At 41.6% G+C, this 24,551-nt stretch overlaps 1 protein-coding gene across 1 annotated transcript in view; it reads right to left on the bottom strand.

Annotated features, from left to right (window-relative positions):
* Positions 1–24,551, bottom strand: part of NUP214 (nucleoporin 214) — a 101,202-nt gene that overhangs the window by 72,806 nt on the left and 3,845 nt on the right. Inside the window, exons 4-16 of the mRNA XM_064376949.1 lie at positions 24,179–24,377; positions 22,442–22,512; positions 20,633–20,696; positions 20,050–20,153; positions 17,787–17,893; positions 16,596–16,662; positions 12,993–13,119; positions 11,688–11,849; positions 6,983–7,451; positions 5,447–5,622; positions 3,868–3,962; positions 749–835; positions 390–539 (exon numbers count right to left, since the gene is read on the bottom strand). Coding sequence (XP_064233019.1) covers positions 390–539; positions 749–835; positions 3,868–3,962; positions 5,447–5,622; positions 6,983–7,451; positions 11,688–11,849; positions 12,993–13,119; positions 16,596–16,662; positions 17,787–17,893; positions 20,050–20,153; positions 20,633–20,696; positions 22,442–22,512; positions 24,179–24,377 — 1,878 coding nt within the window. The remainder of the gene's footprint in view (positions 1–389; positions 540–748; positions 836–3,867; positions 3,963–5,446; positions 5,623–6,982; positions 7,452–11,687; positions 11,850–12,992; positions 13,120–16,595; positions 16,663–17,786; positions 17,894–20,049; positions 20,154–20,632; positions 20,697–22,441; positions 22,513–24,178; positions 24,378–24,551) is intronic.

Consider the following 24,551-nt stretch of genomic DNA (forward strand, 5'->3'; position numbering starts at 1 on the left):
TTCTAAAATACCCTGCTTTTTAAAAATCTAACACTATGAAAGATAGTAAAATTTCAAATACACCAAATTAACAACTATAATAAACTTTATGGAGTACATAGTATGTGGTATGTGTCAAAGGGGTAGAAACTTATTCCATCTTATAGATGAGAAAACTAAGAAACAGAGTTAACTAGATTAACTTGTCCAAAGTCACATAATTTATTAAGTGCTGAAGGTAGGATCTGAACTCAGGGATTCTAGGAAAGCTACTCAGCCATACTAAAAAAACAACACTGGTTGTGGACTGGTGGTCCTTGAAGAAATAAAATATATACACCCATGTCATAGTAGGAGAAAACATTTTTTAAATGCAATTCAACTCAGGAAAAGTATCCATAAACACAAACCTCTGTGGTCTCTTTAATCTCCAAAAGAAAGGTGTGCAAGTCATCTGATTCTGTTCGCAGCATCTTCATCTCCTCAGAAGTGCCCACTTGGAAACAGGCTTTGGAAGTTCGGGCTTTTAACTCTTCCAACTCCTTCTGAAAGTGTGCAATCTGTAGAAGCCACAAATAAGGAACTACTCAGTCTGAATGACAAACAGTAATGCAGTAATGTCATTGCTACTGTGCTTATTAACTGCTCAAACTGCTGGGATAGGTCAGGCTTCAACGTTAGAATGAACTAGTCATGTAGGGGTTGGCACTCTGACCCATCCAAGTCTGTCAGCTACTTCCAGAAAAAAGCCTTCAAGAAACAAATTTACCTCCTCCCCAATTCCAGCCATCACAGGATCTGCATCTTTCCACCGGTGTCCCTGCTTTTCTGCAACAGCAGGCTGAAGTGACTTTGGCTGAAATGGAAGGCAAAAGGTTTAAAAATTGATCCCATACTACAAGCCATGGCTTCTACAAGCAATCACATCAGTGCCTATCACAGGGAGTGGCGCTCTTGTAACACAGTCATTGTTTCTTTACTCATTCTTCCGAACCCTCATTTATAGGGTCTCTACTTTGTGTAAGGCATATTCTAGAAAATGCAAGTAGAGGTGAACAAGCAGATGAGGGCCCAACTCTCACTGAACTTACCTCCTACTGGGACATGCTGAATAATAAAATGTAAGCATATCTGATAATTTCAGTTGGAGAACAAACAGGAAAACACAGAGAATAAAACAGGGCACTACTTCAGAAGAGATGGCCAAGAAAGCCCTCACTGTGGGCCGCCATCTGAACTGAGGCTGCAAGCAGAAAGAAGCTATGGGATCTGCAGGAAGCACCTGCCAGGCAGCAAGAAAGTCAAGCGCAGAGAGATCTCGAGGCAGGAGAAACTTGGTACACCTTGGCAAAGAAAAAAGTAAACGTGGGCTCTGTGAAGTCAGGGGAGGCACTGGAGAGGGCAGGGGTAGAGTCAGGAAGGCAGGCAGGGGTAGGTCAGTCAGGTCACACCGAGGAGTTTAGATTCTTTTCTAAAGGTTTTAGAAAGCTACTACTGGTGTTTTAGGAGAGTTTAAATCTTTACTATTTAAAAGATCCTGCTTACTGCTATCTAGAGCAGGGATAGCAGTGAGATTAGTCAAGAGGTTAAAAAGGTGAGAGGTGGCAATAGCTTGACACAGGATGCTAGCAGGGGGACAGGGCTGTGGGCTTATGACATGTGACACAGCAGAGGGTGGAGGCGACAAGATCTCCTGCCAGCCTGGACTGGGGACACATACTGTGAAGAGAGGGATCTAGGATGCTTCTGGGCTTGGAGCTTGGGCAAACATCTGGTTTGTTAGTGCTTATTTACTCACTGGAAAAGGACTAGCCTCTAGGGAGACAGAAATCAAGAGTTCTGCTTTAAAGATGCTATAATTTGAGATGCCCTTTAGACTATTTGCTACTTACAACGATTAACTTTAGAGAGGTCTTAGACCACATCAGTATTCATTAACAGCAAACATTTATTTGGCAAACACTGTGTGTCATGCATCATGCCACAAGTGTGAACTGTGACCTGGGCACTTACTATGTGTCCAGGACAGGTATGTGTCAGGGTAGGAGAAGGGTTGGTTAGGGGGACACAGAAGAAAAAGACATAACTCTTGTTCCCAGGGCACTCAAGTAAGCATGTGGAAAACACAATTCTCCTTATATTACACCATAAAAATAAACTGAGATGACGGACTACAAATCTAAATATGAAAGATAAAATAAAGCTTTTAAAAAAAATCTTTTGACCTTGAAATAGAAAATGATTTCTGAAACAAAACGTGAAAAGCATTCATCATAAAGGAAAAAAAACTGATCTACTCAACTATATTAAAATGAAGAACAAGTATTCATCGAAGAAACCAAAAAGACAACGAATAGGCAATTCACAGTGATAATGGATTTGCACTGTATGTGCGTGTATGTGTGTGTGTATTCAAGGAACTGTTAAAAATCAGAAGGAAAAAGATAATCCAATAGAAAAATAGAATAAAGACATGAACAGATACAACATAAAATATTCAAATGGCCAATAAAAGCTCAATTTGCTAATCATTAGAGAAATACAAATTAAAACCACAAAACAATACAACAAAAGATGAAAAATACCAAGAGAGGCAAAGATGTGGCGCAGCCAGAAGTCTCATACATTCTTGGTGGGAATCTACTAATGAGGAATACATGCAGAGTCTATGACCCAGCAATCTCACTCATACGGATACACCCAAGAGAAACCTGTACGTGTGTTCATTGAAGACGTCAACTGGAACGGTCATAGCAGTACTACATACAATGGCTTAAACCTGCAAATTACTCAAATGTCTGTCAGAGTAGAATACTTGTAATATAATCACACAATAAATTCCATACAATGACATGGATAAATCTCATAATGTTGAACAAAGCAGCCAGATACAAGAATGCATACTGTACAATTCCACTTAATAGAAGGTACAGGCAGGCTAACCTCATCTATGCTGTTGGAAATCAAAAAAGCAGCTACTCTTTGGCAAGAGTAGCAACTAGAAGGGTACAGGCGAAAAAGAACTCGGGTTCTGACCTCTGCCAGCTGAGTTCAAGTGATTCTCCTCCTCAACCTCCTGAGGGGCTGGGACTACAGGTGTGTGCCACCATACCTGGCTATTTTTTGCATTTTTAGTAGAGATGTGGTTTCACCATGTTGACCAGGCTGGTCTCAAACTCCTGCCTTCAGGTGATCCACCTGCCTCGGCCTCCCAAAGTGTTGGGATTACAGGCGTGAGCCACTGCACCCAGCCAGGTTCTCATAAAATTCTGTTTCTTGATCTGGATGCTAGTCACCAAGGTATGTTCAGATGGTGACAATTCACTGAGCTGTACATGTATTATGTGTACTTTTTTCTATATGTATTACACATCAATAAAAAATTAAAATAGATAAATGGCTTTTATGAGTATACAAGTATTCAAACCTCACACTTTGGTATTTACTATCACGTAGTCCCAGTTACTATCTCCAAGGTCTGAATTCTAAAACATAAAAACCCATTTAATTCATATGTATGCTTGGGCAGTAAATTAATAAACACAAACAAGGCCAGGCGTGGTGGCTCACGCCTGTAATCCCAGCACTTTGGGAGGCTGAGGCGAGTGGATCACGAGGTCAGGAGTTGAAGACCAACCAGCCTGGCCAAGATGGTGAAACCCCATCTCTACTAAAATACAAAAAGCAGTCAGGTGTGGTGGCAGGCACCTGCAATCCCAGCTACTTGGGAGGCTAAGGCAGAAAATCACTTGGACCCGGGAAGCAGCGTTTGCAGTGAGCCGAGATTGCGTCACTGCATTCCAGCCTGGGTGAAGAAGCGAGACTCCATCTCAAAAAATAATAAATAAATAAATAAACACAAACCTTGCAAGCTGAATTTAAACATACCTGGGGAGAGCCTGACTTTGCCACTGGAGCGGTCATCCTGGGGGATTTCTGTACTATTGAGGACACTGGGTTTGGACTGCCCTGAGCAGATCGTCCTGCTTGAAAAAGAAGTCAGTTAAAACAGACAGCATTTATTACTTTTTTTCCTATCACAAATGTCCCTTCCCTAAATCTAAGGAATTAAGTTACACATTGCCCCTGGCCCCACTTTTACGATTTATTTTAAATAGTGATGACCACCAGCTGTGCTAGCCTCTGTTCTAAGATAATGAAAAAAAACAATAAATGAACATTTTAGGAGCCAGGTATGGTGGCTCACGCCTGTAATCCTAGCCCTTTGGGAGGCTGAGACAGGAGGACTGCTTGAGCCTAGGAGTTTGAGACCAGCCTCAGCAACATGGCAAGACCTCGTCTCTATAAAAAATTAGAAGAATAGCCAAAGGTGGTGGTACATGCCTGTAGTCCCAGCTACTCAGGAGGCTGAGATGGAAAGATTGCTTGAGCCCAGGAGGTAGAGGCCGTGGTGAGTCTGGAGCATGCCGCTGCACTACAGCCTGGGTGACAGAGAATCTGTCTCAAAAGAAACAAAACAAAAGCCAAAAAACTTCCTGCTTATAGTATGACTGACTGAAAATATGAATACAGTCGCTGCAGGCACTCTCTCTTCTGTGAGTCTTTTTTTTTTGAGATGGAGTCTTGCTCTGTAGCCCACATTGGAATGCAGGGGTGCAATCTCGGCTCACTGCAATCTCCACCTCCTGGGTTCAAGCAATTCTACTGCCTCAGCCTCCTGAGTAGCTGGGATTACAGGCACCCACCACCACACCTGGCTGATTTTTGTATTTTGAGTAGAGATGGGGTTTCACCATGTTGGCCAGGCTGATCTCGAACTCCAACCTCTGGTGAACCACCTGCCTTAGCCTCCCAAAGTGCTGGGATTACAGGCATGAGCCGCTATACCTGGCCAAACCATTCTTGTGCCTGTGCTTCTTAAACAACTGTTCTGTAACTGTGCTTCATGAAGCGCAGGCTCCACATGAAGATAAATGCCCAACAGTTAGACATTTTCTTTGAATCATTAAGTCACTTAGCTCCATAAGAAGTGTCAGAGAGAAGCGTGGCAGCATTAAAGCCGCAGCGAGTCTCCCAATTCAGAGTACAAAAATCACAGCACATTAATCATTTATGTAAGATACAGGAAGCAAGAAAAAATAACCTTGTCCAACTGTTAGTTAGGACTCTTTTTTTTTTTTTTTTTAAGACGGAATTTCGCTCTTGTTACCCAGGCTGGAATGCAATGGCGCGATCTCGGCTCACCGCAACCTCTGCCTCCTGGGTCAAGGCAATTCTCCTGCCTCAGCCTCCTGAGTAGCTGGGATTACAGGCATGCACCACCATGCCCAGCTAATCTTTTATATTTTTAGTAGAGATGGGGTTTCACCATGTTGACCAAGATGGTCTCGATCTCTTGACCTCGTGATCCACCCGCCTCGGCCTCCCAGTTAGGACTCTTAACACTTGAAACCATTAATCTGAGAAGGCAGGGCTGAGGTCTGAAGTTGTTTGCTTAAAATCAGACCTGATGTTGAAGACAAGACTGAGGACTTCAATGACATGGAACTGGATGATGCTGAGAGAGGCATGGGGTGGTTGAGTGGTCCAGAAGCAGCTGGCTTGGAGGCAGAAGAGAATGGTGGCATCGAGGGTGTGCTCTGGGAGCTACTAACAGGAGCAGAGGTAGCCGTCGCAGTAAACCTGAAAAATGGCAGCCAGAAGGCCTCAGAAGAGCTTGCTAGAAGATTCTTCCAAACTAGCATGAGCAATGTCATCAAAAGATAACTTATTATCTTTTATGTTAACTTACAAAGATAACATACTTTTTTGCCTTCAGAAAACATAAATGTTTAGCTATTTCTTACAAAAGGTGAAAGCTGCAAGGAAGCATTTATCTTATCATCTGCTTATTTAGGATGCATTATTTAGGGGAAATATCAAGTACTTGAAGACAAAACTAAGTTTATCACAATATAAAATATCAAGTTTATCAGGAAATGAAACATTATTGTGTCCAGCTGAGTTTTAAACAGGAGGTGGGACCCAATTACGCTTAGGAGAGTTAGTACTTTTTCTTACCAAGGAAATTACTAATAACTCGTTTTGAGAGTGACCACCTTTTCTGGAAGTGAAAAAGGAAGAGAAATGCAGGTCACTGTCTTTGGGATACTCATGGCCTAAAGGGAATGTAAAGCCGGTTCCACCTAAAGAGCAAAAGTCTGTAGACAATCTAAACATCCAGCATTAGATGACTGGTCAGATAAACTGTGGCGCAGCCAACAAAATGGAACACTATGCAACCCTTAGCATGAAGTGGCTGTCTGCAGGTTCAATATTAACAGTAACTGACGATGGCAGCACCACCACAGCAACAACAGACAGTACGAGCAAGCAGGGAAAAAGCTGGTAGTATTTATACCCAGTGGTTATCTTGGGAGGGGTTACAAAATACAAGGGATTGCTTCCCTCGAAAAGCTTACATTCTAGTGGGGAGAAAAGAACAAGCAGATAAAAAAGTAAATAAATAAGAAATGAGTGAGCTGTAGGACCTAGATCTGGAGGAAACTGGATACCAGCCTAAGAATTAGCAGTGAGCAGCCAGCGGGCTTCATAGGGACTGTCAAGCAAAAGAATCACCTAACAATTTATGATGTCACAAGATCACTTTGTGGCTGTGTAGACAGTTCAGAGTTAAGGGTGGACATGGGGAGGGGAAGTCTACAAGGGATTCATTTCTCTTCTAGGATGTATATTCTTGATTGCTTCTTTTTTTAAAATAAGGAATATTTCCTACATTTGTAATGTAAAAAAGCAAAACAAAATTTGAATATAAATCCCTAATGGTCAAAAAAATAAAATGCTAGCTAAGAGACCCATCTGGACTCTATCCACTGATGAAATGCTAGCTTTTTATGTTGGCTGAATTTCTACCACTTGAAAGTATTACTCTGGGTAAAAAATTCTACTCAGTAACTCCTCTCACAGTGACTCTACGTCTAGCAAATAACATGCAATATTTCTACACATCCCACAGAAGAATCAAACTTTAGAAGTGACTTACTTTTCACCAAGGTTGACTTTGACTGCTGAGGGTGAGAAGGAAGGCTTCACTGCTATATTTGGAGCAGACGCACTTGGAATTGGCGTGCTTTCCAGGGTAGGCTTAAAACCAGATGATCCAAAGGAGAATGAAGCAGCTGATGGAGCCATGGGAGATGCTGCAGGGGTGAGGGCTAGGGAGGCTTTAGAAGGGGGAACAAAAGAAAAGGTTGATGGGCCAGGGCCCAGGGCTGCTTTGGAGCTGTCAGAGCCACTGGAATATGAAGGGGGCTCCCCAGTGACTGTAACAGCTGACTTCAAAGATGAAGAACCAAAGGAGAACACAGTGGTAGCCCCACCAGCAGGAAGCAAAGAAAAAGTGGCAACGGGAGCAGCAGGTGATGATGGTGGCAGAGAGGTGGGGGCTGTAGCTGCAGAAGCATCCAGTTTCTGTGGGGCTTGAGGGGAGGTCGGGGTAGTGGGTGTACTTCCTGCAGTGACAAAAAAAAAAAAAAGGAAAAGGTTAACACTGTAACAGTGGAGGTTCACATAAGGTAAGGCAAGTGAAAAAGAATTTGTGGTAGAATAAAGCCAGAAATGATACTAGTTTAAGCAGCAAAAAGAACAGATGGGAACACAGTTAATGTTGAAGTTTTCACGTAGCATGAGATAAATGAAACTGAAGGAAAACTAAGGAAAGATATTAGAATAATTGGACTTCATGGACTTCTCAGTGCTACTATGGCACACAAAACAGTCAGTCACTGACACATTTCATTAACAACCGGGAAAAAGTTTTAATTCAGACCTCCACCTTATTTCACTAAAAGTAATTCCAGATAAATACACATAGAAAGGCACATATATACATGTATCTCAAAAAAAAAGGAGGTATATGGATAGGTGTTAGGTCTCAGAGTCTAACACCTTGATAAATTTAGAAGTGACCAAAAAGAAAAAAAAAAAAATCACAAAGGGAGAAAGTTAAGATTCATGCAAAAAATAATTACTCAGGTATAATAACTAAATTGTAATGAACTAAAAAGACCCATAGCAAATGACAAATAAGATATTTTCTATTTTTTAAAAACCTCATACAAATAGAGATTTTAAAATTTCAGGACTGATAAACGGGAACCTAATTCACATAAAGAAGATACGTTCGCCGGCTGGGCATGGTGGCTCACGCCTGTAGTCTCAGCACTTTGGGAGGCTGAGGCAGATGGATTACCAGGTCAGGAGATCGAGACCAGCCTAACCAATATGGTGAAACCCTGTCTCTACTATAAATACCAAAATTGGCCAGGCATATTGGTGCACACCTCTAATTCCAGCTACTCAGGAGGCTGAGGCAGAAGAATTGCTTGAATCCGGGAGGCAGAGGTTGCAGTGAGCAGAGATCACGCCACTGCACTCCAGCCTGGACGACAGAGGAAGACTCTGTCTCAAAAAAAAAAAAGAAAAAAAGAAAAAACAAAAAAGAAAAAAGAAAAAGTAAATACATTCAATCTCTAATCAAAGAAATATAAACAAGGTACATTTTAAATGGTCCTCTAAATTATAAGAATTTAAACAATTCAAACCCCTTATGTTTGAATGGATAAAACCTGAAACTTTTCATCACTAGTAGGTAACTAGTACTTTTCTGTTTTTTTTTTTTTTTCTGAGATGGAGTTTTGCTCTTGTTGCCTAGGATGGCATGCAATGGCACAATCTTGGCTCATTAGAACCCCTGCCTCCCGGGTTCAAGTGATTCTCCTACCTCAGGCTCCCAAGTAGCTGGGATTATAGGCGCCTGCCACCACGCCCAGCCAATTTTTTGTATTTTCAGTAGAGATGGGGTTTCACCATGTTGGTCAGGCTGGTCTTGAACTCCCGACCTCAGGTGATCCACCCGCCCTGGCCTCCCAAAATGCTGAGATTACAGGTGTGAGCTCCCGTGCTGGCCCTGTAACTAGTTTTTTTTTTTTTTAAGAAAATATTTTGGCGTTGTATCAAAAACCATAAAAAACAGACCCAGTAATTCCTCTTCTAAAAATAAAGCTTACAAAAATAACCCCAAAAATGAAAAAGATATTTAATGGAATCCAAATGGTTAAAAAAAAAATTCAATGAAAGACTAGGTGCAGTGGCTTATTATGCCTCTAATCCCAGAGCTTTGGGAGGCCAAAGCAGGAGGACCCTTTGAGTCCAGGAGTTTGAGACCAGCCTGGAGAACAAAGTGAGACCCTGTTGCTACAAAAAATACAAAAATCAGCCAGGTGTGATGGCTTGTGCCTAGAGTCCCAGCTACTTGGGAGGCTGAGGTGGGAGGATCACTTGGATTTAGGAGGCAGAGGCTGCAGTGAGCCAAGATCCTGCCACTATACTCCAGCCTGGGCAACAGAGTGAGACCTCTATCTCAAAAATGAGTAAATTTTTCTATTTTCCAAACTTTCCACAAGGTAAAAATATTAATCTTTAAATTAAATAACCAACTAAATAAGAAAGGAATACTTTGTGTCAATATTTTCTATTTACATTAATAGGTCTTGGTTGTTTCAAATTAGCTAAGATGGCAGTTTATCTTCATGGAAGACACCATATCTAAAGCAATGTAATACTTAGGATGCAAGTATGAAAATACCACTTTCTGAAAACCAAAATCCAAATAAACTGTCAGTTTGATTAAAGTATAATGCAAGCAAACCTATTGTTAATACTTCTTTATACAACAGATATGGAACCAGCAACAACTACTTCTGTAAAGACACACATAGATGTTAAACTTTCATGCCTATTAGGTAAACTGACATGAAAAATATACGCAAGACCCTAAAGAAATCATAAGCATTTTTTCCACTGAAAACAGAACTGATTATTGGAAAACCACCATGCTACTACTACTTCTGATCAATACAGCATCCTTGGATCTGCAGTGTAGAAACGGGTGGAATCGTTCATGCCTTCTGAACCCATGAAGTAGGCTTTAGCTAGATGTAGGCTTTAGTAGACTTAGCTGACGGGACAGCCTTTCTCCCCTCAGGGGCTCTCTTCTACTCATCTGAACACAACTATTACCTCTGGACCAACTATGAAGGAAGAGGAGAGTTTCTCTAGGAAAGGCTAACAATAAAACTGGCCTCTGGTTGTGCTCCAGTGTTGAATGGGCTAGTAGCAAAGACTCAGAAACAGACCTTGTCCCACAGGCTCCCAATTTCACAGGCTGCTCTGCTTATAGACAGACCAGGCACCTGGGTATAGGTAGTTCATGGTACCCTCATTCATGGCTGAATGAGAAGGTAAGAAAAAACCAACACAGAGTACACACACTATGAATAATGGATTACCCTGATACAACACTCTGCAAGCCATCTGGTATATTACTTGGGGTAGTGCTGCCAGTTGCTAGGGCCCAAGTACCTCAGTGGCTTTATTGTGATATACAACTCACTTTGCACAGGGAAGCAGTGAGAGAATATACCTCTAAGTATTGTTAACCTTATCCAAACCAACTGGTCATACATTTTTGCTTAGGTAAGAAACTGGTCATAACAGAAAAAGAAATTTATTAGTCATATACTAAGTTCAAACAGAGAAATATTAGTCAAATTCCAATATATGAAACAACGCCCTTTTTAAAAGTTTTATATTTTCTGGTCATGTGCAGTGTATCATGCCTATAATCCCAGTACTTGGGGAAGCCTAGGCAGGAGGATCATTTGAGCCTAGGTATTTGAGACCAGCCTGTGCAACACAGTAAAACCCCATCTCTACAAAACATTTAAAAAAGCAGCTGCATATGGTGGTGCATGCCTGTAGTCCCAGCTACTTGGGAGGCTTAGGTGGGATTGCCTGAGCCTGGGAGATTAAGGCTACAGTGAGCTGTGATCATGCCAGTGCACTTCAACCTAGGCAATAGAGTAAGACCCTGTCTAAAAAAAATTTAAAAAAAAAAGTTTCTTTTCACAAGTGATACAAATGTCACTGAAAAAATTTTTAAAATACAGACTAGTATTTATATGTGTGCGTTCATTTTCATGGAGGATAGGTACCAAAACGTTGACTGTGGCCACTGCTTGATGACTGATGGGCTTTAAGTGATTATGGTTTTGTATGTTTTCATTTTCCTCTATTACTTAAGTAATGTTTTCAAAAAGGAGGAAAAAAAGCTCAAGAAAATAAAATATAAACAACAAAAATCCCCATGTTCCCACTACACAGAAATAAACACCATTTAGATTTTAAATACATCTCTAAGTTTTTTACTATGTATCTTTTTTTCTCATACAAAAAGGATCACACAGAATATAGCATTTTTTGTGATGTATTCTGCTCACTCCTTCCCTGTCAATAAATCTAACATATATAATTGTTACATGGCACTTCACTGTAAGACTATACAATCATTGCTGTAACCAATCCCAGGATTAAGCACAATGTCTTTTGGATGCACAGTACACAACACAGAGTCTTAGAATACCGTTGGTAAACAGCTGGATGCAAACCATCTAGTTGACCTTCCTCTAACTCCAAAGTAAAGAAATGGCTGCAGAATAAAGGTTGAAGGTAGGGGAAGGCAAATATGTGCATACATGTTCAAAGAAAAGATTAGTGCATGCCTTCCTAAGACAGACCAGCCTGGTAAAGATAACCACTATGTGTCTTCATACCGTGTTCATTCTTGGAAATACTCTTGCGCAAGCCCATGGTACTCCCTTGCTGATAAAACAGGCAGAGGCACATACCTGGTGACTTAGGTTGTCGCTCTCCTTCTAGTGAGAGTCGCTCTGGTGTTTTAATGAGAGACTTAACCCCAGGATTTTGATTAATCATATAAAATGGACAGAGCACACCATCTGTTGAAAGTAACATGAGAACTGGAGCAGGAGGAAGAGTCTTTTCATCATCTGTTAAAAAAGAAAACAAAAGCAGTAAAAGAACCAAGTCAATTTAAGAGCCTGAGCCCAGAAGGCAAAAACTGCCCTCAATAAGAAGAGGGCTTAAGGAACTCATCTGAATCACAGCTCAAGTTAGTTTGTTCTGATTTAGATCTCAACAGCCTTTCGTGCACCAGCTATTTAGAGCTGCCGCTATCAGACTGCCACCATTCTGCTGGGCCATGCCTAGAAGCTCCATTGGTCCTGCAGTAGCTCCAACTTTTCCAAAGGCCCCTCAGTTTTTATGAGCGTCTCAGTGTTCAGGAGGTAGGCTTGGCATTCCCCTCACCAAGACGGGAGTATCTAGGAAGTACTTGGGATAGTAGAAAAATGACAGACTAGACTCTTTGGAATGGACAGCTGGACGCAGAAAGATGAGTCAAACTACTTTATTCTCATTCACAGCCGAATAAAAAGTATGTATTTTGTCAATTAAAGACTTCAAGAGAATCAGAGGAAATGAGCTAATCAGAACAAATATTCCTGCCTAACCAGGGAAAGAACAAGCAACTTAATAGTACCTGACAGAGACACCTCTCTAAACTTAAGTACCAGACAGCAGAGACTGTTTCTTTTGTTGCACTTTTACATTTCAATGACTACAGCATTGCCAAGCTACTGCAGGGAAGATCTATTCAAAACACATATCCAGGACTTATTTGAAAACCATGGGCCTGAGGTCTCTCTTTTCTAATCCTTGCCTTCAAACTAAGTACTGGTGTGCAGTGCCAGACTCAGGTATTGCTTCTTTGGGAGGTCACCAGGGAAACGAACTGGACAAAGAAACCAAGCCATAAAATCCTGATGTTCTCTATTTCAGCCAGATCCTCAAGTACACCCAGACACATGCAGGTGTGCAAACATGCACTCACACCTACACATAGTGTCTGGCCTTGGTCTCATCAATGAATATCCATTCAAATCAGTTCAATGTTGTCACAATGCAGCCTATATCACTCTTCAGGTAGAAACGTGCTGCCAGAAGCTCTAAGTGCCCAGCAGAGTAGACTCTGTCATTAACATGTATATTAACATTAACATTAACATGCGTTTCAATATTAACCCTAACTGGAAAGAAGACTATTTCTGCACTAAGTGCCAGGCTGCACTTACTGATTGTGACTTCCACTTGGTTCGTACAGTCTATGGCAACACCCATGGGCAAGGAGTCATCGCTCTTATCCGTCACGGGCAATTCGGCTCGACTAGAATCCTCCAGTAGCCAAGATTCCCAATTAATCTAAAAAAAAAAAAAAAAGGAAGAAAATGCCACGTTGGTCAGAGCTTTGCATTGGTTCCTCCCAACATTGTTCAAATGGAGAGAACAGAGATGTCTCACTTGGTTTAGATTTATGTGTTGAGTAGGAGGCTCTGAAATCTGGGAAGATGGTGTAAAAGCCAGAAGTACCCCAGCAAGTGAGAAGTTAATTTTCCAAATCAACCCCTCTCTATCGGTTCCTGGTGTACCAAGCCTCTGCCTTGTGAATAATCACTATCACAAACACTTTCTGAGCTACCTTCTATGACAACTAGGTAGACTGCTGACCATGAGGGTCAAATCCAATAGCTGCACTAAGCCAGTCAATATCTGCTCCTAGACATTTTGGATTGGGATCAGAAACTCCAGCTGATCTCTGGAGTTTTTCACAAAGAAGCATGTAAGGCTGGCCTGTGCTCAGATGTCCTGTGCTCACTTGTCTATAGAGACAGAGGTAACTTTAGTTCTTCTCTTCTCAGTTCTTGGTACCAGTTCCTCAGACTGGTCAGCTTTCCTGTCCCTAACTTCCTTGCGAAACTACTAAGTCTTTCTAGTAAACTCCCTTTTTGCATAAGTTTGCTTGGATAGGCTCTGTTGCTTCCAACAAATGACTCTTGGTTTTTAAAAATCACTAACATCTTGCCTAACTTTCAGTGATGACCAGACTGGGCAGTGGACAGCATGAATCACAGGGCAATAGTGCTTAATGAGTAACAAAAAAGAAAAACAGGCCAGATGCAGTGGCTCATGCCTATAAGCCCAGCACTTTGGAAGGCTGAGGCAGGCGGGTCACCTGAGGTCAGGAGTTCGAAACTAGCCTGGCCAACATAGTGAAACCCTGTCTCTACTAAAAATACAAAATTAGCCAGGCATGGTGGTGCACACCTGTGGTCCCAGCTACTTAGGAAGCTGAGGCAGGACAATCACTTGAACCCAAGAAAGTGGAGTTTGCAGTGAGCCGAGATCACGCCACTGCACTCCAGCAAAGAAAGAAGGAAGGAAAGAAGGAAGGAAAGGAAGAAAACAGAGAGGGAGGGAGGGATGGAAAGGAGGAAGAGAGGGAGAGGGAAGGAAGGAAGGAAAAAAGAAAAAAAGTTGTTCAGGAAAGGGAATGAAATCACACTATGTGACTTAGCTATGGAGCAGGTAATAGACACATCATACTAAACAAAACAAGCTGAGCTTTTAAAAACAATCTATAGGCTGGGCACGGTGGCTCACACCTATAATTCCAGCACTTTGGGAGGCCGAATCACGAGGTCAGACGTTCAAGACTAGCCTGGCCAACATGGTGAAACCCCGTCTCTACTAAAAACACAAAAAAATTATCTGGGAGTGGTGGTTCGCGCCTGTAATTCCAGCTACTCAGGAGGCTGAGGCAAGAGAATTGCTTGAACCTGGGAGGCGGAGACTGCAGTGAGCCAAGATCACACCATTGCATTCCAACTGGTGACAGAGCGAGACTCCGTCTCAAAAAAAAAAAAAAATTTACAGACTAGATGACTTAATAATCATTGTAGGACAGAATGCAATTTTACAAAAGAGAAGACACAGATAACAGCAAGAAGGGTGCTAAGGGAAAGGGTAGGAGTGCTAAGACATTCCTCTTACAAAGTAGAAGATCAAGAGATACTACTAGGCTGGGCGCCGTGGCTCACACCTGTAATGCCAGCACTTTGGGAGGCCAAGACAGGTAGATTACCTGAAGTCAGGAGTTCAAGACCAGCCTGGTCAACATGGTAAAACCCCATCTCTACTAAGAAGTACAAAAATTAGCCAGGTGTGGTAGCACACACCTGTAGTCCCAGCTACTCAGGAAGCTGAGGCATGAGAATCACTTGAACCAGGGAGGCGGAGGTTGCAGTGAGCCAAGATGGCGCCACTGTACTTCAGTCTGGGTGACAGAGCAAGACTCCGGCTCAAAAAAGATACCACCAGAAATGAGGGTAAAAAACACTACTCAAAGTTACAAAGGTTCACCAAGAGAAGAAATTAAAACAATGTTATAACTCTGAGAGGAAGGAGGGAACTGGGGGCCACGTGTGAGCTAGATCATCATTTGCCAGTCAGTAAGGTCTAAAACTAATAACCAATTATTAGTTATAAAGCAGATTTTTCTTTAGGGATAAGGTGAGAGCATCATAAGAAAATGTTTACAAATTAAAAATGGTCCCCTCAAGAAAGCAAACAGGCAGGACAGGGGTGATTCTTTTCATTTATAAGCCCTTCTCTACTTACTTTTTAAAAACATGAACATAAATTATTTTGATAAAAAGTAAAAATGAAACTATCTTTCCAATGTGTGAACATATGAAATGCTTGTGCTAATAAGAAATTATTACTGAAGTCAATCTAAGATAATTTTAGAGCAGCAAATCAGATGGCTGAACTCTGGCCTCATCCAAAAGTGCCTACCCCTAGACACTGGGAGCCATGCCTCTCCTAATGGGCCACCTGGCCACCCAGAGAGTAACAGATAAATACTAATGGCTGAAGAAGCACAAAGTACCTATGTATGGGTGGAGCACAAAGTATCTGGGTGGGGAGGAGAAGCACTTGTTTCTTATTTACAACAAGGGTGCACTAAAGATTTTTAAGCTCAAGGCAGTTTTAAAATAAGTTTCCCCTTCTTTCGTTGTGCCCTCTCTGTAGTTGGTCATTCTGCATAGTGAACAGCACACCACCGCTACCTGGGCCCACCACGTCCGTGCAAGAAACACAACATGAAAGAAGGTACTTATATGCAAAGGTGCTTTTCTCTTTCTAACAGTTTTTCAAAGTCAAACAGAAAGTATTTCTGGTGAATCACAATTTAGTGTCATCTGCATGTTTTTCTTTCATAATTGAGGATGGATTATTGTTAAATTGTATAGAAGGAGTGGGTTCAAGCAACAGGAAGAAAACAAAGATGACAAAACAAGACAAGGCAGAAAAAGCCTCCCACACATCGGGCATACTCCAGTTGGAGGTTAACTCCACAGCACGCTTCCACAGCCTGGGGATGGATCCTAAAAGAACAGAAGTGAAGGAACTGCTAAGGCTGACACCTGTGTTTCTCCATGCAATAGCCAAGCCATTTGGCCAAGGCACCCTGTCACTGAAGCTTTGCTCTCATGTAGAAACTTGTTAAACAGATGTGAGATAATGTATACCTTAACCACACAGTTAATCTCTTCCAAATCATTTTTGGAAAAGTACCATCAGGAGTTCGTGACCAGCCTGGCCAACACGGCAAAACCAAGTCACTACTTAAAATATAAAACTCAGCCAGGCGTGGTGGTGCGCCTGTAGTCCCAGCTACTTGGGAGCCTGAGGCACAAGAATCGCTTGAACCTGGAAGACATAGATTGCGGTAAGCGGAAACTGCAGCACTCCACTCCAACCTGCATAACAACTCCAACCAAAACAATAATTAAAAGAAAAAAAAAATCACAAAAAATGACAAAAAAGAGATTTACCTGATCACTTTGTCGAGCAAGGATACTAACTTCTGTTGAAGCTGCAGATGCTGCCAGCACTAAATCCCTTAAAGAATAAAACCAGAGACTATTAGATTCAAATATAGCAACAGTTATAAGCTGACTTGGGTCTGCAGGTAACACTTGTAAGGGCTGCCTCCACATGTCAAGGAGAGGGTAAAGGTTTTCTATCTGATTGAACAGAGGTGGGAAGATTTTAGATGTAAAGTGGAACTTTTTAGTTTCTGTGAGAAAGCCCTGCAGAATCAGCTCGCTGCCTACCAGCATGAAGACAAAGGAAAGACACAACAGAATCAAGCCAGAGTGCACAATCAATACGCCACCCAAAGGCAGAATAACATAGCTAGAGGGATGGAAGCTTTGCTTTGGGTAATCTCCATTCTAAAGGGCAACTCTGCTCTCAGAAGGAAACTTTTTTTTTGAGATAGAGTCTCTCTCTGTCACCAGGCTGGAGTGCAGTGGCACGATCTCAGCTCACTGCAACCTCCGCCTCCCAGGTTCAAGTGATTCTCCTGCCTCAGCCTCCCGAGTAGCTGGGACTACAGGCACACGCCACCACGCCTGGTTAATTTTTTGTGTTTTTAGTAGAGATGGGGTTTTATCATGTTAGCCAGGATGGTCTCGATCTCCTGACCTAGTGATCCACCTGCCTCAGCCTCCCCAAGTGCTGGGATTACAGGCGTGAGCCACCATACCTGGCCTGAAGGAAACTTTTAATATATTCCTTGAGTCTTGAGTATCAATATTTTCATAAATCATCATTAGGGGTTATTGAGAAAATTAGATTTTTGAGATAAGTATGTACTTAATATAAATAACTAAAGATTGGAGAAATAGAAATAGTAGTCAGAAAGTTATTATCAAAAATCAGCTGAAAATATGCTCAAGGCATCTCAGCTTCTATTTTCCTCTCTAATAGAAAACATTTCAGGCTGGGTATGGTAGCTCACATCTGTAATCTCAGCACTTTGGGAGGCCAGCCTGAGCAATACAGCAAGATCCCATCTCTTAAAAAAAAACAAAACAAAACAAAAAAACAACCTTTAGCCTGGGTAACGGAGTGAGACCCTGCCAATCAATCAATCAATAAGAAAATATTTCAACATGGGACAAGGTGACTCGGGTGATCTTCCAGTGAGAGTAGGAATGCCCCATCCAGACTCTCCTCACCATTCCTCAATATAACTGAGGTAGTAATGATGCTGTCTCTCCGTGCAGCTGCCATAGCAGGGCTCCATAAAGTTCACAAATATCTCTGGGTGCTTTTCTTCTTTTTTCTACAATGAATAAACCAAGAAAAAAATTCTCATGTGCAATTTTTCTCAGATCCTATAGTACAAGAATCTCAAATGATAAATCATTTAAAGTTTTATAAGAATATTCACTCAAAGTCTAAGTATAGATATGAGGACATGGTATAAAGGCAGCATTTAGAACAAGGAGTACAAACATTGGCCTCAACCGAACTGCATTTAAACTCTGTTCCTCCACTTTCTGCCCATGAGAGAAGCAGATTTTTCAATCTTCCTGATACTTACTGTTCTCATGTGTATACTACACCTACTAAGCCTACTTCAGAGGCTATTTTTAAGTGTGAAATGAAATGATATATATAAAACTTCAAGCCCAGTACATAAAACATAAGCAGCAATTAATAAATACTAGTGTTAATATTATCATCCAGAATAAAAAAACCTCTAATTATAACTTAAAATAAGGCATCTAGGTAAACGTATTTTTAAAATTCAACCTTAAAACCCAAAAGAGTTAAAAACAAGACATCCTTTTCAAATATCAAATTGGCCTCCCCTGAACACCCAATCTTAAACACATACCAGTCATCATCTATCCTAACACGGCTTTATTGTCTCCATCACTCTGATCAGTCCTTGATCTCACACTTAGTATTAACTATCACATTAGAATGTAAGACTAGCCAGGTGTGGTGGCTCAGACCTGTAATCCCAGCACTTTGAGAGGTCGAGGCAGGAGAACTGCTTGAAGCCAGGAGTTCAAGACCAGGCTGGGCAACAAAGCAAGACCCCATCTCCACGAAAAATTTAAAAATAGCTGGGTGTGGTGGTGCATGCCTGTGGTCCCAGCTACTCAGGAGGCTGAGGCAGGAGGATGGCTTAAGCCCAAGAATTTGAGGCTGTAGTGAGCTGTGATCACACCACTACACTCCAGCCAGGGCAATAGAGTGAGACTCTGTCTCTAAAAAATAAATAAAAATTAACAACAACAAAGAAATATAAGACCATAAAAGCAAGGCCATAACCTTGATCACTGCTATACAGTCAACTTTAAAGCAGTGCCTAGCACACTGTTGGCATTAAACATTTGAGAGCAAATGAAATAATTTTAAAAATCAAGATATTGTCTTGCTTTCTAAAATTTCTTTATCAAGTTAACCAAGACTGAAGAGTTTATAGCTTAAGCAAAATCATTTACCTTTTTTTTTAACCTCATAACAAAACAGTAGAACACACTGTAAGTGGACACTCCAGTTTTGGACCGCAGGCCCACGGTACAGCATGGAAATCTTATACCTGAAGTTGCATAATCACTGCCAGTAAGTAAAAGAACCTGAAATCAGGTTAGGTGTGGTGATGCACACCTATAATCCCAGCACTTTGGGAGGCCTAGGTGGGTGGATCACTTGAGCTCAGGAGTTCAAGACCAGCCTGGGCAACATGGAAAAACCCCATCTCTACAAAATAATAATAATAATAATATTACAAAAATTAGCCAGGCATAGTGGTGTGCACCTGTAGTACCAGCTATTCAGAAAGTTAAGAGGTGGGATGATCACTTGAATCTAGGAGGTCCAGGCTTCAGTGAGGCGAGATTGCATCACTGCACTCCAGCCTGGGCAACAAAGTAAGATCCTGTCTCAAAACACACACACACACACACACACACACACACACACACACAATCTTGAAATCAAAGCCTCTAGCTTTATTAGAAGACTTCTCTAATTCTCAAACAATGATGTTTCTTTCACATGCAACAGAGTGAGATCCTGTCTCAAAACACACACACACACAATCTTTTTTTTTTTTTTTGAGACAGAGTTTCGCTCCTGTTACCCAGGCTGGAGTGCAATGGCGCGGTCTCGGCTCACCGCAACCTCCGCCTCCTGGGTTCAGGCAATTCTCCTGCCTCAGCCTCCCGAGTAGCTGGGATTACAGGCATGCGCCACCATGCCCAGCTAATTTTTGTACTTTTAGTAGAGACAGGGTTTCACTTTGTTGACCAGGATGGTCTCGATCTCTTGACCTTGTGATCCACCCGCCTCGGCCTCCCAAAGTGCTGGGATTATAGGCGTGAGCCACTGCGCCCGGCCGACACAATCTTGAAATCAAAGCCTCCAGCTTTATTAGAAGACTTCTCTAATTCTCAAACAATGATGTTTCTTTCACATGCATACCGGTAGTAGAGCCATCACCACATCTGGAGATGTTTCCAGGGTCCCATCTGCAGCAGCATACACTATTGTGAAGACATATGTACCAATCCACAGCACATCCAGAACTGAAAGACACACCCTACTCAGTAGGTCATAAAAATCACAGCAATCAGATACAGCCAAAAGCATCTTATGTTTGGAATAGCCACTGTATACTATAACATATATGATGAATAAAAAAATGAAAATACTATAGCTTTAACAAAGGCCCAGATTTCATTGATTAATATAATTCACAGGTACAAAGACCCAAGAAGCCCAAACTCATCCCCAAATGGTAATTTTTCTGCTCGATTATAATCAGGGCAAATTATGAAGAATTGTAACAAAAAGTCGGGATCCATTTCACGTCATTTACCATGAAACACAGATGTCACCGGAGGGCCATAATTTACACTGACTTAACTAGCTGTTTGAAATAGTGACATTATTCAGGAAGCAAGCACCAACACCTCACTGAGCAGGTACATCACACGATTATGAATTTCTGTAATACACGTAACACGACATTAGAGGTCAGCCCAATAAGAAAAGCAGTTGTTACCTCTGACAGGATGATCTGACTCATAAAATGGAGGACAAGGAATGACTTTTTTTTCCTGCAAAGTCTGAAAGAGATTTGGAGGGGATAATAAAGTATCAAATGAAACAATCCCTAAACCAATGAAACTGTCAAATCCATCTGTTCCCTAGATGCCACCTGTTCCATCTCCTTGGCCAGGAGAGACTGCAGAAACAGAACAGTGTTGTCTACTTCTAGGACTTCATCCTACAGAAATGTATAAACATGGCTGGGTGTGGTAGCTCATGCCTGTAATTCCAGCACTTTGGGAGGCTGAGGTCAGAAATTTGAGACTGGTCTAGCCAACATGGCAAAACCCCTTCTCTACAAAAAACACAAAAATTAGCTGGGCATGGTGGCAAGTGCCTGTAATCCCAGTGACTTGGGAGACTGAGGCAGGAGAATTGCTTAAATCCAGGAGGTGGAGGTTGCAATGGTCGGGATTGGACCATTGTACTCCAGCCTGGGTGACAAGAACAAAACTCTGTCTCAAAAAAAAAAGAAAAAAGAAAAAAAACATATGAACATGTTCAGATATAGGTAATTAAAGTAGCCAATGCAACACCATTCGCAGCAGCAACACCACTAGCACTGACGCAGACAATGATCAATAGTGGAATAAGGCTGGGCGAGGTGGCTCACGTCTGTAATCCCAGGTCAAGGCAGGCACACTGCTTGAGCCCAGGAGTCTGAGACCAGCCTGGGCAATATGGCAAAACCCTGTCTCTACAAAAAACACAAAAATTAGCTGGGCATGGTGGCAAGTGCCTGTAGTCCCAGCTACCCAGGAGGCTGAGGCGGAAGGATCACCTGAGCCCTGGAAGGCTGAGGCTGCAGTGAGTCATTATGTTATCACACCAATGCACCCCAGCCCGGGCAACAGAGCAAGACCATTTCTAAAAAAAAAAAAAAAAAAAAAAAGAAAGAAAGAAAAAGAAAAAGAAAAAATTTTTAAGGCAAACAACAAAGCAAGAACATTAAATAAACTGCATTATCTTTTTACAGGTTAATGCCCTAAAAGATTATGTACCAAATTTCATATAACTTTTGGTAATAAAAAATAAGAAACATAACCTTAACCTCAAACCTATACGACCTACATTCACTACTCTGCACCCCTCCCCTGCAGAGAACAGTCTCAGGGAAGAAGGCACAACAAAGGCCTTGGCGCCACCTGTGAATCCCTCCTTCATGTCCAGGCTCAATAGACATATGTGGGTTCCTTGCAACTCAATTGATATTGAAAGATATTTGCAAATATTATCTCAAAAAAATCACAAGGAGGATGACAGAATGCACATGCAACAACATGAGTATCCATTTTCTTTGGTGCCACAGTTAGAGAAACGGACTCTTTAAGATGGATTCAATTAAAAGACAAATACTGTGCTTTAACCCAGAGTGATTCTGCATTATTGTCATAGCTTTTTCACTAACTCCTTTCCTTTAAGTTCTGTTTTTATGGAATGGACTGAAAATATGAAGTCGGGAACAGTACACAGAGTACGATCACGTTTTACATAAAAAACAAAATAAAAAATGCAGCTACACACAGATTGTTTGTATAAAATCCAGAAAAGCTTGGAAGGCTACCTAGTCAATACAACATAGTGTGTGCCTCTGGAGGGAGGACTATGGGAGAGAAGGGAAGAGTTCCACTCTTCATTCACTGATGGATTTGTTACAATAAGCATTACTTTTTAATAGGAAAAACAAGAACAATACTCCCACACCGCCCCCAAAAAAGTGGGTGACTTAAGAAAAATTCTAAAGTTCAAGATAAGAACTTACAGGAAGATACTGGACCACAGTTCCATTCTGTTTTCCCACTGCCAGCTGCTTTCCTTTGGGGCTCCAGCACACTGAGCAAAGACAATGTTACCAAATAAAAACAAGAAAATGGAGCAAACCAATGAGATCTATCACACACAGCTAATTATCACTTCTCATTCCTCTGTCAGTCCATGGAAGACTGTAGGATCATCCCCACCCGACAAAATGGAAAAAAGTAAAATTATATAAGCCAACTGATTTATCACTGGGCTATTGAACTGAAAGCTAAAAGTGCTTTTTCAATAAATTACTGCCCAGAAAGCTGCAAAATACAGAAAACTCTGTAGTCTTTAGATAAGACAAGGAGAACACAGAAGGTTTCCAAATATCAAGAAATCATTGGCTGGGCGTGGTGGCTCACGCCTGTAATCCCAACACTTTGGGAGGTCAAGGCAGATGATCACTTGAGGTCAGAAGTTCAAGACCAGTCTGGTCAACATGGAGAAACCATGTCTTTACTAAAAATTACAAAAATTAGCTGGGCAAGGTGGCATGCACCTGTAATCCCAGCTAAACTGGAGGCTGAGGCAGGAGAATCACTTGGATCTGCGAGGTGGAGGCTGCAGTGAGCCAACATCACGCCACTGCACTCCAGCCTGGGTGACAGAGTCAGACTCTTGTCTCAAAAAAAAAAAAAAGAAAGAAAAAAAAGAGATCATTCTCCTGCTCCTATTTGGTATTCCAAATGCCTCTCCCCACGAAGGTACAAGTGACTTTTGGAGTATCACCATTATAGATCCAGAAACAATTATTCTCAAAAACAGTTTTAAATCATCTATACCAAAAGATTTCTCCAGAACCCAAGTATATTCAGGTTAAATTATGTATGCTGTTTGGCTTCAAGGACATTAAGTATGGGGATAAAGAATACTTTCAGCCGGGTGCAGCAACTCACACCTGTAATGGGAGGCAGAGAAGGGCAAATCACTTGAGGTCAGGAGTTTGAGACCAGCCTGGCCAACACGGTGAAACCCTGTTTCTACAAAAAATACAAAAATTAGTTGGGCATGGTGGCACAGGCCTATAATCCCAGCTATTTGGCAGCCAAGACACAAGAATTATTTGCACCCAGGAGGTAAAGGTTACAGTGAGCCACTGCACTCCAGCCTGGGTGACAGAGTGAGCCTGTCTCCAAAAAAAAAAAAAAAAACCTCCACTCTTTTGTTTTCTTTTTTTTTAATTGTTATTTTTTCAAAGTTCCACAAAAAACTCTCCACTCTTAACCTCCTCTGTCATGTTTAAAAAAAAAAACACAAAACCACACACACACACACACACACACACACACACACACACAACATGAAAAGCTATCCACTTTTACTTCTAGAAATCAATTTTTTTTTTTTTTTGGAGACAGAGTTTCCCTCTTGTTACCCAGGCTGGAGTGCAATGGCGCGATCTCGGCTCACCGCAACCTCCACCTCCTGGGTTCAGGCAATTCTCCTGCCTCAGCCTCCTGAGTAGCTGGGATTACAGGCACGCGCCACCGTGTCCAGCTAATTTTTTGTATTTTTAGTAGAGATGGGGTTTCACCATGTTGACCAGGATGGTCTCGATCTCTTGACCTCGTGATCCCGCCTTGGTCTCCCAAAGTGCTGGGATTACAGGCGTGAGCCACCGCGCCTGGCCTAGAAATCAATTCTTAAGTAGACTGCCATTATTGTATGTTACAGGGTGAGAGCCTTTGTTACTCACCAGAGGTTACTGCTACCGTGGAAGGAAGAGTTGCACACACTTTCACTGTTTCTGTGACTTGCAGGACAGCAATACTACCATCAGCCAGACAAACTGCCACCATAGAGGGGACAGTGGGGTTCCACTTCATATCAATCACCATGCCTCCTGCATCTTTCAAAAGCTTATGATAGGCAAATGGGCGTTTCTGCTGTTTAGCCTTTTAAAACAAATATGCAAAAGTGGAATAAGTTAACAAATTAGTAAACGCAGAGACATTTAATATTCGATGGAAATTACTGAATATACAAGTTATCTCAAATTAGTTTTTCTCCATAACCATAAAAAAAGATTTAGCTTTATATATCTATTTGCTATAGACAATTTCAACACA

The sequence above is a fragment of the Aotus nancymaae genome, unplaced genomic scaffold (assembly GCF_030222135.1).
Source record: "Aotus nancymaae isolate 86718 unplaced genomic scaffold, 86718_ANA_hifiasm-v0.15.2.pri h1tg000003l, whole genome shotgun sequence".
NCBI classification, from domain to species: Eukaryota; Metazoa; Chordata; class Mammalia; order Primates; family Aotidae; genus Aotus; species Aotus nancymaae.